This window comes from Bison bison, unplaced genomic scaffold, assembly GCF_000754665.1.
Source record: "Bison bison bison isolate TAMUID 2011002044 unplaced genomic scaffold, Bison_UMD1.0 scf7180017864485, whole genome shotgun sequence".
NCBI classification, from domain to species: domain Eukaryota; kingdom Metazoa; phylum Chordata; class Mammalia; order Artiodactyla; family Bovidae; genus Bison; species Bison bison.
The window spans coordinates 1794194-1811840 of record NW_011495045.1 but is presented as its reverse complement, the minus strand read 5'-3'; the positions used below and the strand labels follow the sequence as shown (position 1 = coordinate 1811840).

Below are 17647 nucleotides of genomic sequence, written 5' to 3'. Positions count from 1 at the left end.
GATTTTAATTAGTTTCAAATTTTAATTTAGCCTTTATTCAATTCAATTATCCAGTCTGATGGCCCATGAAACTTTCTAATTATCTCTAAGTCCATTAACAACAACTTTTAACTGTTTGCAGTTTGGTTATCTTTTTTTATTAGACTGCCTAAGGGAAAATAAGCATTTATGCTGAACTTCTCCACTAACTATACATCTAAAACAATCAACTAAAAATATTTTTAATTGGTTACAAAGGGTCAAACAGGCTTGTGCTTTCAAAATTAATGGCCATAACAGAAACTGCATTACAATAGTTTTTCAAATTGATATTCTCTCTGCAAACACAATCATTGTGATGTTGTACTACCTCTTCATCTCCACAGTTAAAACCAATTTAATGCTCACCATGGCATGTTCAACTATGAAAGATTTTTAACAACTCTCCAGGAACACAAGCACCCTGAAATATCTCCCCTTCTTGGATCTTTTTCTGATATACTGAGATATCCAATAATCTTCATACAGGATGGATAATTTTAAAACTCTGCTAAATGTATTCTACAAAGCAATCAGTTTACCCTGTTCATGCCCACACCACTGACACATCTAAAAAGTCTCTCTGGCCTTGTCCAATACAGTAGTGAGAGATTATATCCACCTATCCAGAGGCCCACAGGGCCACAAAATGCAAATATGCACATGGGTACATGTAAAAATTCATACATGCTACATATTCACTGAGGTGAATTAAACAGTGGTGAAATATTAATTCCATTAGCCACTACTAATGATTTCTCTAAATAACTCACTACAAAAGATAATCCAAAAATGTACCCAACACAAAGACCACTTCTGCACCAGGTACCTTCTTATAAAATGGAAAACAAAGTTGCTGGTCTACCCATGTCCCATTTACTTAGATCCAACTAGAAAACAAAAGGTTAACGGTCTAAAGGCAAATCAGTCTGAATGCACAATGAAATCATACACAAAGCCTAGTTCTAACTCTATTACTTGCTCAAATTATATAATTAATTACAATAAAAAGATTTACTTTTGCATCCTCTAGTACAATCACTTTCACTTTTCACTTTCACCCATTGGAGAAGGAAATGGCAACTCACTCCAGTGTTCTTGCCTGGAGAATCCCAGGGATGGGGAAGCCTGGTGGGCTGCCGTCTATGAGGTCGCACAGAGTCGGACACGACTGAAGTGACTTAGCAGCAGTACAATCTTATTGTTAAGTAGTTTTATATTTCACTATTATATTATTCTCTCCTCTCCTTCAGCCCACAGGGTAAATTTGAATCAACTGAAAAATGTTTAAACATTAAAACAGCTCATGAAAATTATACAACAGCTAGGACATGGAAGCAACCTAGATGTCCTGCAGCAGATGAATGGATAAGGAAGCTGTGGTACATATACACAATGGAGTACTACTCAGCTATAAAAAAAGAACACATTTGAGTCAGTTCTAATGAGGTGGATGAAACTGGAGCCCATTATACAGAGTGCAGTAAGCCAGAAAGAAAAACACCAATACGGTATACTAATGCATATATATGGAATTTAGAAAGACAGTAATGACAACCCTATATGCAAGACAGTAAAAGAGACACAGATGTAAAGAACAGACTTTTGCACTATGTGGGAGAAGGCAAGGGTGGGACAATATGAGAGAACAGCATTGAAACATATTTATTACCATCCGTAAAACTTATGACCAGTGCAAACTCAATGCATGAAGCAGGGCACCCAAAGCTGGTGCTCTGAGACAACCCGGAGGGATGGGGTGTGGAGGGAGGTGGGAGGGGGGTTCAGGATGGGGGGACACATGTACACCCATGGCTGATTCATGTCAACGTATGGCAAAAACCACCACAATATTGTAAAGTAATTAGCCTCCATTTAAAATAAATTAATTAATTTAAAAAAACAGTTCAAGAAAATTAGAAAATAAAATAGGAAGGAGGAACTCTACATCTTGTTAAGGTATAGAACAGGAAAAACTTCCACTTCAGCTGAAACAAAAAAACTCACCAAACACAAACAAAAAAATTTTTCCCTTTAAAATCATCCAAAAATGGTGAGTGCATGCATGCTCAGTCACTCAGTCATGTCTGACTCTGCAACCCTTTGGACTGTAGCCTACCAGGCTCCTCTGCCCATGGGATTCTCTAGGCATGAATACTGGAGTAGGATGCAAACAGTGAATACAAAGAAAATTTTAAGAGAACTAACTCCAAAGAGACTTCCTAGATGAGCAAAGGATAGAGGACGCTTTCAAATTTTAGTCCACTGGTTGAAATGGGTACAGGACAGGTAGAAGAGCAAGCCTGCTGGCAAATGATGGACTTTCTTAGATGAGGATTTAATCTTGGGTCTTAAGGATCCTGACATCCCTGGGAACTCATTAAACTGAAGTTAGTGTTTTAAAAATCAGAAATAACTGGTCCATTTAAGCCAACAGTTGATGTCTCTTCCATCATTAACCAAAAATGTGTCATTGACATCCGCATTATAAATACTCATGCAGTTCTGATGAAAGAAAATGCAAAACAAAAGAGACAGTTAATCACAACCAATTTGTGGTTAATTATAACCAATTACAACCTTATTGTGATTACTATTTAGGTTGTTTCCAAATTTTTAAAAAACAAAATGTAATCACATTTAAAGAATCTCATATTTGAATCTAAGTGAGGTAAAAATGTCTGTCAATAAGCTCACACCTAAAAATCTTACAGAATTCCCTGAAAGAAAACTTTCATTAGTGACTCAGAAAGATTATAACCTCTCAGTAGACAAAAACGTCTACTTCTCTTTGTACATTTAAACCCAAGAGAGTTGTCATTTGCTCTCATGACTGCAACAAAATTAGAGATAGAAGCAAATAATGAATCACATTCTACTGAAATTACATATTTTACTGTTTGTATTCCCTCTAGGTTTCAAGATGAAAGATGTCAGAATCGTGTCTGTTTTGCTCATTATATTGCCTACTAGGTACAATGCCTGGCAATTAATATGAATCTGTTAAATCCATATAGAATAAATGAGTGAGTAAATCTAGATTACTCTCAGTTCTAATGTCTATTTTATGGTTTTATTATATGAACCTATGGTTCTTTGGTTCAACAATTTTAAACAAAACATATTTTAAACATATACCAGTAACAGTTGATAGAACTTTCCACAATGATAAAAAGGTTCTATACCTGCTCTGTTCAATATGGTACTAACTACATGTGTTTATAAGCAGTTTAAATGTAACTAGTGTGAATGAGAAACTGAATTTTTGCTTCAATTTTACTAAATTTAAATTTAAAAAGTCACAGGTTGCAAGGGGCTGCAATACTGCACAGCACACAGACCACTCATTAAGTTTAGGGAACAATATTTAATTACAGACTAGGGGCTCAGTGTTTGGAGATGCATAGGGGAAGAATCACATTTTAGAATATGGACATGTAGAATTTTTGAATTTTCTAACAGTCCCACCTTCAAAAAAATTATCAAGATTAGATGGTATTTGAGTCTGAGTTAAAATACAGAGAGATACATGTTAGTTAATAGAGAAAGAAATATCTTCTATCAAGTTGCCTCCCAAGAACTTGTATCTGCCAATCAAGACTGAACCCAGCTGTTTCTCCTCAGTGAAGTTTTCCTTCTCTACTTCCTCTGGAGCGCCACAAAACTTCTGTCAATACCTCTAACACTGTATATGCCTGTACTATAGACTGTTTTAAGGTTTGTTTTAAGGTAACAAACTTCCTTAATGGAATGCACACTATACCTTGTATTTGTGCAGAAGCTCACACCAGGCCTAATCCAGTACCTCACACATGGCTGGTCTTTCATACATGGTTACTTAGTGAAAAAAGAATGAAATGTGGGGTCAAAAGAACCTGAGTTCTAGTTCTGTTTCTGCCATATGTTTAGTGATCTTAGGTCTAACACTTAATTGGTTATTCCCAATTCTTATTGGGAATGTCAGTAAGATGAACATCCGTATAGAAACTTTATTTTCTTAAGATCAATTTCTGGATATAAAATTACTGAGGTAAAAGGAAGAACTCTAAGTACTACCAAACCGTCAGTAAAGAGACCATGTGCAATGCAGAAGACCGCTTGCAATGCAGGACACTTGCCTTGCAATGCAGGAGACCCAACCCGGGTTTGATCCCTGGGTTAGGAAGATCCCCTGGAGAAGGAAATGGCAATCCACTCCAGCATTCTTGCCTGGAAAATCCCATGGACAGAAGAGCCTGGTGGGCTACAATCTATGGGGTCGCAAGAGTTGGACATGACTTAGCAATTAAACCACCACACCACCAAATACTACCCAGAAACATTTATATATTATTTATAATTCTACCTACAGCACACATCTCCCAACTTTACTGAAACCTCAATATTAATGACATAACATGCTATCCTTTTGATTTATTCATATACCTTTCTATGCCCTTAATCCCCAAATAACTGACTTTGCTATATTCTTTTCCAGAGAGTTTCCCTACATTTGTGAGCCCACACAGGGTAATTTACTGGGTGAGGGCGTGTGTGGGGGTGGTGAAAAGAGCATATTTGGGAGTGGTCCCCAGCAATGCCTGTAATTCCCACACAAAAAAAGGAAAAGAGCAACCTATTATTCAAAACCACCTTCTTGCTTATTAGAACCTGTACCAGAGAAGTAAGAGCACAGATCTAAACTTTAGGAGATTGCTTGGGTTCAAATTCTGGCTCTACAGATTTTCAAACAAAATGTTTAACTGCTCAAAACATTCAAGTTTTGTCATCTGAAAACAAAGACTGAATAAATAGGCTTATAACTCATTAAAAAGATGATGCTCAGTGAGTAATTCTAATGAAAAGCTTAGTAAGGGAAGAAAGTTAGAACAAAACATTAAAATAAGTTTTCATGGATTCTTCTCAGCCCTCATCATCAAGTCTCAGCCAAGAGATGTGTAAGAGCTGTCTACGTGCTAGCAACCTACATCACAAAAATGTCAGATCAGCACTCACCTGAATTCCTCCATTCTTTATTTGTATACAATTAAGAAAGCAAGTTTTTTTTTTACTTAGGTAAAACCAAAAGCAAAGACACAGGCCAGCACACCTACCTGGCAGTTCTACCCGCTCTGTGAATATATGTGTTGGCATCTTCTGGGCAATCAAACTGAAGAACCCAATTTACAGCCGGGAAATCTGTGTAGAAAGAACATCAAGTTGAAAAAGCAGTTCTAAGATCTGCCCTGTTGTACTATTTTTATTTTATAATAATGCTTGCCAGGGCTTCCCATCACATCAAACTGATAGATATCATCTGTGAACACTATTAAAAACAAAATTAATTGCACGAACCAAGAGATAATAAACACTTCTCTTTTTTCATCAACTGAACTAAAATTAATGACAGTGTTTGAATGTGAAGATTATTTTATATCTGATAGAGGAGACATTGCTTTGTGTCACACAAAATAATGAAATACTCGGATAGTTAATAACCTAAAAGAATCACTTCTCATCAGCTCCCAGTGAACTATGAAACTGATTTATAAATTTCAATGAAAATTTACTTTTCCTGCTATTTCCATCTTCTAAAGATGTCTTTTTAAATCCCTCTACCCATTTCCTAGCAGTAATTATTTCATATGTATTCCTGGTTGCAAAAGTTTCCATTCATTTCCAGAGATCCTGGTCTCAACAATTTAAGAGAACTACCTTTAGTCATTTATGGATTCTGTTGTAAGGATTTCAGAACAATTTCTATCACAGACAAAAAAGCTGAGGGAGGCAGGAGGAAAGGAAGAAGGGAGGGGAGGAGGGAGGAAAAAGAAAAAAAAAAAAAACAAAGAAAAGACTTGTGAAGATAATGGTACCTACGGGTACCTGAAAGTATAAAAACTATCAAACTATCACTGAAGTTATATAAGCTATTCAAAAGGAGTGAATCTATTTAAATGGGCAAAACCCAATGGAAATAAGAGAAAAGGTATTTAAAACAAGTCTCCTCTTGGGGCTTGAAGTACAAAGTACCCCAGAAGGCAAGGGCATGTTTCAGGGCTATAAACAGGAAGACAGGCTGAAAGCAACACTCAGACCCGCAGGTCCCCTCCTGGTCCTGTACACTGGGTCTCCTGAAGAAAAGCTGTAAAGGCCTCAAACCAAGACACCAGAGAGAGTAGAAGAAAGAGGCACCAGAGCCCTTGAAAACAGGGTACTGAGTGTAAGCCTGAGTTGGAGCCCTCTATGTCTATAGCCAGGCTTCCACAGAGCCAGTAGCAAGCTTAATCCTCTACTCATGAAAGTGACAAATTCTTATCTGGAGAGACTCAATGTTCAAAAAATACTGAATAGAGTTTGACGTCTTGAGTCCTCCACAAGATGACTGACTCCATCCAAAATCTCCTTGCAATGAAGGCCATTAGTCAACAACCATCATCCACACACTAATCACTTCAAATAATCTTTTCTGATGTTTCACTGCTAAATGTAATAAAATACATCCAACTGAGGACAATTATGAAAAGTCTCAAAAGTGAAAAAGACGGAGGAGTAAAAATGAAACCAGCAGAAGCAGAAACAATGTGAAGAGAACTTTAACCCACTACCTTCAGAGAAATAAAACACTGCATCCGTCAGATGAGAATAAGAGACTATAAAAAAGAAACACTTGGTACTTAACTAAAATTTTAATCAGAAAAGTTGAAATATAAAATCAAGGAATCTCCCAGAAATAACAAGAGAGAGACAATAAGATGGCAACAGAAGAAACAGAAAATCTAGAGGTCAAATATTCTTCCAGAAAGAGTAAATAAGAGGGAAGGGGAAAAATACTATAAAAAAGATATGAGAAAGGAAACAATCAAAGTACACAAATTCCCCGTTAGTAAGCAATAATTACATAGTGAAAATAAATACTGAAACTTTATTTAACCAAATCACCAAAGAGGAATTCAGAAGCATATTTCTTGCAAAGGAAAGACATGAGTCTCTATCATGTGCTGCTCAATACAGAAACTTTAATCAAGTTTAAATTAAAATTTAATAAAATAATTCTTTCCTCATTGCACTGGACACATTTCAAGTGGATAACTATCATGTTTAGCTAGTATCTACAGTATTAGTATAAGCACAGAACATTTCAATGATCATAGAAAATTCTATTGAATAGTGCTGGTCTAGATTGAAAAAACATATTGAACGTCTATACACCAAATGGGACCTCACACTAAAGCACATTATCATAAAATTTCAGGACTCTGTAGATAAAAAGAAAACCCTAAGAATAAGCCAGAATAAGAAAAAGAGGCTACAAAAAAACAAAATCAGAAAGGCAAAGGTCTTGTCAACATAATATTGACTACTATAAGATAATGGAGCACTATCTGCAAAGTTCTAAGAGAAAATTGTTTCAAACTAGATTTCAATTCTCAGTCAATTGTCATTTAAGAATAAGACATCATAACACATGTAATAATTCAAAAAATGTACCTCCCATACACTCTTACTTAGGAAGCTATTAAAGGATGAGTTTTCATTTAAAAAATAACAGTATTATTAATAAATCAAAAAAAAGGAAGAGAGATACCTGGAAAGAAAGTATCATGTGCATCAAGCTTACAGAGCAACCAGTTCAGATTAGAGCTGGAGACAAAAGGCTGCAATGGGAAGGTCCCCAGGGAAAAAGAAACAGACTATGTTTGAACTGTTAGGAAACTAAACAGGTGACATCTGCTGGAACATTTGAGAAAACAGAAAGGAAAACACAAACCTGAACAAATTTTAACTCAATCATTAATATAAGAAAACTACTTAAACTTCTTCTGGACCCTCAGCCACTGCTCGGTCAGTGGCTGAGGGTCCAGAAGAGGTCAGGGAGATGGGGGTGGACATCATTGCCAGGGGTGAGGCTCTAGGCCCCATCAGTGAGCTCTACCCCGAGGCACTCAGTGAAACAGACCCTGAGGAGGCCAGTGCCACGCATCCTCCCCAAGAAGGCGGGGAGGTCTCGACCCCCGAGCCTCTAAAAGTTACTTTTAAACCCCAGGTGAAAGTAGAGGATGATGAATCTCTTTTGCTAGATTTAAAGCAGTAATTATAAAGAGGAATTAAGTATATTATAATTGTAAGTCTCCTTAATCATACAATCTTAGTTTAATTAGTATAGTCATTTACATGTACATGCCATATAGGAAAACATAAATGATATGCTTGTTTCATTTTTAGGTTTAAAATATTCAAGATAATAAGTTATTAATATACATTTCCTTGTAACTTCCTGGGGAATTCTTTTTTTTTCCCTCCCCTGGAGAACTCTTTTTTTTCTCTCCTCCCCCAGGGCTTATTTGATTCTATCAGCTTTCTCTCTTAGGTCACTCTCATGGCAGCTATGGATTTTTAAGTTCATTTCTCTTGCCCATCAAAAAAAAAAAGTTTTCTAGTGAGGGCCAATTAGGTGTTTGTCTAGTCTACAACAAATGAAGGGCAAATTTGTGGCCACAATTTATTTGCAAGTCAACTCTTGATTTTGGTCTAGATTAATACAAGGGGAATAACTCATGTGTGGATTTCATCTGTTCAAATCAATAGATTTGTTAGTAAATTAGCAGTCACACCCCTTTTTGATGCCTTTGCTTAAAAACATGGAAGTGCTGGACTCCGAGCACTCGGTTCTGGCATCAGAGCCTTGCTTGTAGCAAGCCACTCAGCAAGTCGTCTGCTAATCGTCTGGTCATTGAAATGAAGAGAGTTCACCTGTCCTGCCCTCCCCAGAGGACTGCTGTGAAGATTAATGAAATGTTACACATTCTAGGGGGAGCAAGAACCATTTCCAGAGAAAAGAAACCCCACCGGTTCCTCAAAAACAGAATCGAAATACTTACATCTTCTGAAAAAGCCCTGAGCTTCAAGCAGGAGGGACCTAGGTGGGACAGACACTAAAGTTGGTTTTCCTTTTCACAGAATCAGGAGTGAAAAATAAAGGTTTGGGTGACATCTTTTTCATCAGAGACTAAACCCAGATCTTGGGTTTGAATTGGGTCTTAAAACATTTCCTGGAAAATTCTTCTCTGATTATCTTCTGCACAGATCTCTGGTGGACTAGAGCAGCATGTTTGAGCATCATGAACTCTGCAACTGTGGCTGTACCTTCAAGAGGCCTCTCTAAAGCCAGACCTTGTGCAATGTTTGGAAAAGACCTCAAATGTTTCTGATTTCCGGAGTGAACCCCTCAAGGTCCACCTGTCTAAAACAGTGTTCAGGGAGTTCATCACAGCTGCTTTGGGAGGAAGCCAGATTCTACCTGACAGTTAGCTGTAAATCTAACTGATCAGCTAAGTAGGTGATCCAGAAGTAGATATTACTGTTAAAGAGAAAAATGATCATACCAGTTCTTCAATTATGTATGTTTGAATCTTTTGATTTGAGAAAGGGAAGAAATGGAATTACGGGATTTGAAGAATTTGAAGAGTTTTGGACAACAGTTAGCTTTCAGATCAGTTTTAGATGCTCTGGTAGTAACTAAAAATTGTACACGCACACACACAAATCAGCTTTAAAATATTTAACTGAGCTATCCAGCTATTTGGGTTTGGGAGTTTGATTCAGTATCATTTCCTCCTCACTGTGTGTGAATACATAAAATAGTGAACTGTTCCTCTCATTATCTTTTTATAAAGTGTATACAGCTTTGAACAATACTTCAAAAGGAATAATTTTTAAAATGTTATGGTTTAGCAAAAGCTTGGATGCCTAATCAAATATTTCCTTAAAGCCATAATAAATTTGAATTAAAAAAGAAAACTACTTAGAAATATGAAGCTTAATACTAAGAGGAATAATTGCTTCTGGAGAGTGAGGAGTGGGTAAAGCAGGGACTACTATGTCTCATAACTCATTTTTACCCATATTATTCTTTAAGAAATAGAACTGGGAAAAAATTAAGAATAAAATATAAAGTTTAAAAAAGATACTGGTATACTCTAAAGATATTCCTGGCTATGCCATGAGACACATGACACAAATACACTGGAAATTTACACATCAACATGGAAAGATTGAAAAACAAGTCATAAACTAGGATATACAATATTGTTTTATAAAACTTCATAAAAACCTAAGATAATACTATATATCGCTCATGAATACAATCATATAAGCTTTTTAAAATTAAAAAAGAGTTTCTTGACATTTTTTGTGCCATAGTTAAAATCTACAAAACCCTTTTCAGAGTATTTTTAAGTGCATAAAGTAAAACATACAGGATTATAAGAGAAAATAATTATAATGAAATAAACATTCTATTGAATTGTTTATATAGCAATATATATGCTTATTCACTGACATATTAAATAACACAACTTACTTATGTATCGACCACCATAATATCAAAATTGTATTAAGTATAAACGATCATGCAAGATATCTACAGAAACTACAATATAAAATGAAAATATCTATGAGAAAGACCAGAGATCTCTTCAAGACATATTACAGATACCAAGGGAATATTTAATGCAAAAAAAGGCACAATAAAGGACAGAAATGCTAAGGACGTAACAGAAGTAGAAGAGATTAAAAAGAGGTGGCAAGAATACACAGAACTGTACAAAAATGGTCTTAGTGACGCAGACAACCATGCTGGTGTGGTCACTCACCTAGAGCCAGACATCCTAGTGTATAAAGTCAAGAGGCCTTAGGAAGCATTACTACGAACAAAGCTAGTGGAGTTGATGGAATTCCAGGTCAAGAAGTAACAGTTAGAACTGGACATGGAACAAGGAACTGGTTCAAAATAGGAAAAGGAATACATCAAGACTGTATATTGTCACTCTGCCTGTTTAACTTTTATGCAGTGTACATCACACAAAATGCCAGGCTGGATGAATCACAAGCTGAAATAAAGATTGCCAGGAGAAATGTCAATAACCTCAGATATGCAGATGACACCACCCTAATGGCAGAAAGCAAAGAGGAACTAAAGAGCCTCGTGATGAAGGTGAAAGAGGAGAGTGAAAAACCTGGCTTAAAATTCAACATTCAAAAAACTCAGATCATGGCATCCGATCCCATCACTTCATGGCAAATAGATGGGGAAATAATGCAAACAGTGATAGACTTTATTTTCTTGGGCTCCCATATCACTGCAGATGGTGATGCAGCCATGAAATTAAAAGACGCCTGCTCCTTGAAAGAACAGCTATGACAAACCTAGACAGTGTATTAAAAAGCAGAGACGTCACTTTGCCAACAAAGGTACATATAGTCAAAGCTATGGTTTTTGCAATAATCATATAGATGTGAGAGTTGGACCATAAAGAAGGCTGAGCACCAAAGAATTGATGCTTTCGAACTGTGGTGCTGGAGAAGACTCTTGAGAGTCCCCAGGACTGCAAAGAGATCAAATCCTAAAGGATATGATTCAATTCTAGGACTGAATCCAGTCAATCCTAAAGGAAATCAACCCTGAATTTTCACTGGAAGGACCGATACAGAAGCTGAAGCCCCAATATTTTGGCCACCTGATGTTAAGAGCTGACTCACTGGAAAAGACCCTGAAGCTGGGAAAGACTGAGGGCAGGAAGAGAAGGGGACGACAGAGGATGAGATGTTTGGATGGCATCATCGACTCAATGGACCTGATTTTGAGAAAACTATGGGAGATAGTGAAGGGCAGAGAAGCATGTTGTGCTGCAGTCTATGGATCACAAAGAGTCAGACGCAACTGAGCAACAACACGATTTCAACTGATGACAAGGCTACAGGTACTAACACAACAATTCAGTGCTTCCATCTATAATTGAAGAAAATATTAAATTCAGTTAAAGGTTAGTAAATATATATATATATAATTTTTTTCTCCATCTAAGTTCACAGACCTCCTGAATTCTATCACAGACAAGAGGTAAACAGCCTTCATTCAAAGACTGGGAAAGGGGACAAAAAGAATTCCAACTACATCTAGTAAATAGTTGGTTTATTTAACAAACTGCAAGGAAAATATAACAAAATAGTTATATCTGTTCACTGTGATATATACAGAATATATATTACATGTGCAATATAATTGCTTACATGGAGCTAAACTATTTAAGGTTCAAAAATCAGGAGGGTCAGGTAGAATCAGAGTGTAATACAAGTCAGTTCAGTTCAGTCGCTCAGTCGTGTCCGACTCTTTGCGACCCCATGAATCGCAGCACGCCAGGCCTGTCTATCACCAACTCCCGGAGTTCACTCAAACTCACGTCCACCGAGTCAGTGATGCCATCCAGCCATCTCATCCTCTGTCACCCCCTTTTCCTCCTGCCCCTACTCCCTCCCAGCATCAGTCTTTTCCAATGAGTCAACTCTTCGCATGAGGTGGCTAAAGTACTGGAGTTTCAGCTTTAGCATCATTCCTTCCAAAGAACACCCAGGGCTGATCTCCTCTAGAATGGACTGGTTGGGTCTCCTTGCAGTCCAAGGGACTCTCAAGAGTGTCCTCCAACATCACAGTTCAAAAGCATCAATTCTTTGGCACTCAGCTTTCTTCACAGTCCAACTCTCTCATCCATACATGACCACTGGAAAAACCATAGCCTTGACTAGACGGACCTTTGTTGGTAAAGTAATGTCTCTGCTTTTCAATATGCTATCTATGTTTCAAAACTACACATTCAAAACAGTAATGAGGGATTAGGGAGTAGGAGAGGGTAGTCGGAATGAGTAATTGGGGCTGAGAAACAGCCTAGAGATCTCTAAAAAATATGCATACTTGACTACTGTTGCCTGTCACATTCGAATGGACTAATACAATGACTGAGATATACTTTAAAACATTCCCAGAGTGACAGGACACAAGCACTAAGGGAGATCAAGAAAAAGATAACCACTCAAACTGGGTACTATGTACAACAAGGGTACTTTAGGCTCAATTCCTTCATACATGTTTCAAATCTGCCACAATAATTAATGCAATAAGATTGATAGAAGAATTCAAATTACCACTTATTTCTCTTCATCCTTTTTCTTACCTCTAGTTTTCCTCTGTAATTACTTCCATAGCCCATCCCACTCCCACAAAGCCATCAGTTGTATAATATTATAGTGGCTTTTTCAAAGTTTAAACACATTAAATGTAGTGATCTTAAAAAGTAAAATGTTTGGAGAAAAGATGGATTTCATTGATTTTTCTTGTAACAGTATTTGTCAAGTTTCCAATAGAAACAATTTTTTTTCATAGCTTTAAATTTTTAACTTTCCTTTGATTCTACAGGCTCCTTAAGATTCTGTGATGCAATTACTATCATGAGCCAATAAGAGCACAAAAAGTGAAACTACTACAAAAACTTTCACTGACATATCCTTAGTTTAGTCATCTCAGTTGTCAATTTACTTATTTTTCTTTTATAAAATAAGAAAGCCCAATTATTTGAGTCAAACTATTTGAATTACAAAAATATACCCTTTATAAGCCCCTGATCACAGAAAATTTTCTAAAAAGAAGTTTTCTTACCCAGCCCCCTGGCTGCAATATCAGTAGCAAAGAGCACTGCAGCTCTCTTGCGAACAAATTCGTTATAGACTTCCATTCTTCTCATCTGCTGCTGTCGCCCATGCAGGGCGAGGAGGGAAACACCAGGACGCAGCCGGCAGAACACTCGGTACAGATACTGAACCTAGGTGTTAACCGAAAAATTATTTGGTACTTCTGGGTAACAGCAGGAAGTAAGCTTACAAAATGAACAGAAAAATGCATTATGGAGCACACGTTTAATTAAAGTACAGAATAGAGAAAAGGAAATGTAGTCTGGAGCTGTGGTCTTCAAACATTTTTGCTCATATTATTTTTCCTAAAAGAATTTTGAAATAAATATGCTCTCCCCAAACTGTTAAGTTTAGTATCTGACATTTCTAAGTGGTTGCAAAGAATGTCATATCTGGTCAATTTAAATATATTTTAAAGTAAAGACTTACCTCTCATAAATGTATCCAACAGATTCTAAATAGCACAACAATTTGATATCTGCCACCAGTTATTTTAAAATATATAAAAATAATAGGGGAGACTACACATGTGTGGGGCAGGGCCCCTCAATTTTACTGCAAACCTAAGACTGCTATAGAACAGTCTTTAAAAAAGGAAAATTGCTAACAAAATGTGAAGAACCTCTTCTTCAACAGAAAAATTTTACATCATTTCTTTTCCTCCTTGAACTCATATTTCTATTTCCTGACCTCACAGAATTTTGTCTTATTTTATGCAAAGTCTCTTATTGATTACTTTATCACAATCCATTACTTTCAACAACAAAACTATGTATATATATTTTAATTTTAACTTTCTGTAGCCATAAAGCTGCATTAAAAGTTCTCAGACTCAGTTACTATTACAATTATTAGTATGCTGCTGCTGCTGCTGCTAAGTCACTTCAGTCATGTCCGACTCTGTGTGACCCCACAGATGGCAGCCCACCAGGCTCCCCCGTCCCTGGGATTCTCCAGGCAAGAACACTGGAGTGGGTTCCCATTTCCTTCTCCAATGCATGAAAGAGAAAAGTGAAAGTGAAGTCGCTCAGTCGTGTCCGACTCTTAGCGACCCCATGGACTGCAGCCTACCAGGCTCCTCCGTCCATGGGATTTTCCAGGCAAGAGTACTGGAGTGGGTTGCTATTGCCTAGAGCTGGCCAAAAAAAAGAGTTGTTAGAATTTAATTTAAAAAATAAAATTATCTCTCTCAATATATGAGACTAGATGAAGCTATTGCTTTAGTTTTATTTTTCTTTAGTTTACATACTTACAAATGAATACTAGTGATTGCTAAACTGAGGCAGAATCCAGCACCATTTTATCCCATTTCTCTAATATAGGTGTTAAGAACATCTTTTTCTTAACAGAAAATACAGAAAATGGACTAGAAGGAACCTTAACTTTTTGAGTTCCTATAAAATGTGTCATGATGGTATATTACAAATAATTTCATCTAAGCCACTTCAGTCATGTCTGATTCTGTGGGACCCCATGGACAGCAGCCCACCAGGCTCCTCCGTTCACAGGATTCTCCAGGCAAGAATACTGGAGTGGGCTGTCATTTCCTTCTCCACATCTATCAGCTAGTAACTCCATTAAGTCTTCCTTCAAATTTTGTTGGAAGAATGGGAAACCACCGAATTACAAAATTGACTTGCTACCCCAGCATTAGTTATTCATTTTCTCATATAATACTCTGGTGCTAGGAAGATTCTCTCATCCTAAGACAATGCACCAGTACGACTAGGCATAAGGGACTCCTCCTTTCCTTTTGTAAAGTTTTTTAAAAGGCTACTGTGAAAGCAGAGATGAGAAAGAACCCACAGACAAGACCACAGATACACTCTTAGGCAACCAATATCAGAAAAGGACACATGGAAATGGAGGAACTACAGAAACGGAAGATCAACCAAGAGCCTAAGAAAAAGTTAAGCATGGTTTAAACTGCATAGTAGCAAGAGGGGTGGCGAGAGGTGGTAAAACTAACAACTGTCAACAGATTGAATGTGAGTTAAGGACAGGCAAGAATTTAAGATTTGATCATTTAATGAGATGGGGAAGAGTTGGAGGGAGCAGATCTCAGAAATAGCAAATCTTAAATTGCTTACCCAAATGGAAATATCTAGAAGTCAAATAGATATACAAGTCAGGGGCTCAGGAAAGAAGTCAAGGCTTAAGATGTGGATTTGGCAATTGTTAGAATACAGACAGCATTTAAAGTCACAGAACTGAAGAGGTATAGAAAGAATATAGATCAAAAAAGGGCAGAGTATACTTTTTCCACTGTGAAGAAGAAAAGCAGAGTATTACAGAGTAAAAACTTTAAACATTAACACTTAAAATTATTTTCTTGTATGTAAATATGAAAAATATCCATTCTTTAGGGAAATATAAAAATCTAAAAGAAGTCCTAAAAAATCTGAAGTCATTCTTTACATGGAAAAATAATGAAGTTCTGTGCTTTCCTCAAAATAGAGACAGACACTACTTATCTTCCCCATCAACTGGAGGAAAACTCACTGCATATTCATCATGCTAAGCTACTGCAAAAGCTATAAATCTAGAATCAATCTACTATATACCAACAACTATATGTTATCAGGAAATCTAAAATATAGTAAAAGAAAAGTAACATACAAAAACGAACCATAGTTTATTCTCTTAAAGAGAAAAGACCAAGTTTTCTTATACATCACTGAATCCTTTACTTACAAGCACATGACTAGTGTTTAAGAAATGCTGATAAACAAAGGCAGATATAATGAAAACACTACCAAAGGACAGAGGAAGGTGCAATTCATTGTCAAAAGAGGGTTGGGGAGTGTCAGAAAAGGACTTTCAGGCACAAAACTTGAGCTTGAGCTTAGCCTTAAAGGACAGTAATCATTCCTCCAGATGGAGGAGCACAGGGAGATAAGCAGATCAGCATGAACAAAGACAAAGAGGCAGGGAAATAAATGGCGTATCCACAGAGGGTAAGGTAGACATTAGGTCATAAAGACCTCTAGTTAGCCTAGCCATTCAACTGTTGTTCTACCAATATTTATTGAGGACTACCATGTTCTAAGTATTGTGCTGGATGCTAACAACACTGAAGTGAAAACAGTTTCTGCCTTTCCTTATTGAGCTTGAAGTCTCATTCATGGGTTTCTTTAAAAATGAAGACACAAGATTCTCATTATCTACAAATCTCTTCACATTTAGCACTGCATTTATTAAAAAAGAAAAGTAGCATTTTATAACTGAAACTTGAAATTTATACATGATAATTCAACAAGAATAACTTAAGAACAATAAACACAAGGTACCTCTTTACAACTGGAGAAAAATACAATACTTTTCTTCTTCAGGTGACTTCTCAAAAAGGAATACAGCACACTTATTTTTTGCTGCAGCTCACAAACTATGTAGTTCTGTTCCAAAGTAGCAGGGGTGCTTATGTAAATAAGAGGGAAAATATTAAAAATATGTCACGTTGGTAACTTTGAAATCCAGACCAAAAAATAAAACAAATGTTAATAATGGTATGCCTCCCAAGCAAATCTTTCATACACACATACATACATATCCCGAAAAAAACTTTCTCTATTGCCCCTTAGGAAATGAATACAGCATTGTGTCCAAAATACACTCAAAATCATTTACAGATTAAATATCAAAAATATACCTGATCTCCAAGGGGGAAGAATGGGGAAAGGAATAGTTAGGTAGTTTGGGATTGCCATTTAAAACGGATAACCAACAAGGACCTACTGTACAGCATAGGGAACACTGCTCAATGTTATGTGGCAGCCTAGATGGGAGGGGAGTTTGGGGGAGAATGGATACATGTATAGGTATGGCTGAATCCCTTTGCTATCCACCTGAAACTATCACAACATTGTTAATCGGCTATACTCCAATACAAAATAAAAAGTTTGAATATATATAGATATATACATATCTATCTCGGAGAAGGCAATGGCACCCCACTCCAGTACTCTTGCCTAGAAAATCCCATGGATCTTCCTGGAAGATCCCATGGAGGAGCCTGGTGGGCTGCCATCTATGGGGTCGCACACAGTCGGACACGACTGAAGCGACTTAGCAGCAGTAGCCGCAGCATCAGTTCAGTTCAGTTCAGTCATTCAGTCGTGTCCGACTCTTT

General features: G+C 36.9%; 1 protein-coding gene across 1 annotated transcript in view; it reads right to left on the bottom strand.

Annotated features, from left to right (window-relative positions):
• The window catches only part of DDX10 (DEAD (Asp-Glu-Ala-Asp) box polypeptide 10), a 316840-nt gene that overhangs the window by 274201 nt on the left and 24992 nt on the right, over positions 1–17647 (bottom strand). Inside the window, exons 7-9 of the mRNA XM_010862850.1 lie at positions 16809–16935; positions 13487–13649; positions 5112–5196 (exon numbers count right to left, since the gene is read on the bottom strand). Of these exons, the coding sequence (XP_010861152.1) occupies positions 5112–5196; positions 13487–13649; positions 16809–16935 (375 nt within the window). The remainder of the gene's footprint in view (positions 1–5111; positions 5197–13486; positions 13650–16808; positions 16936–17647) is intronic.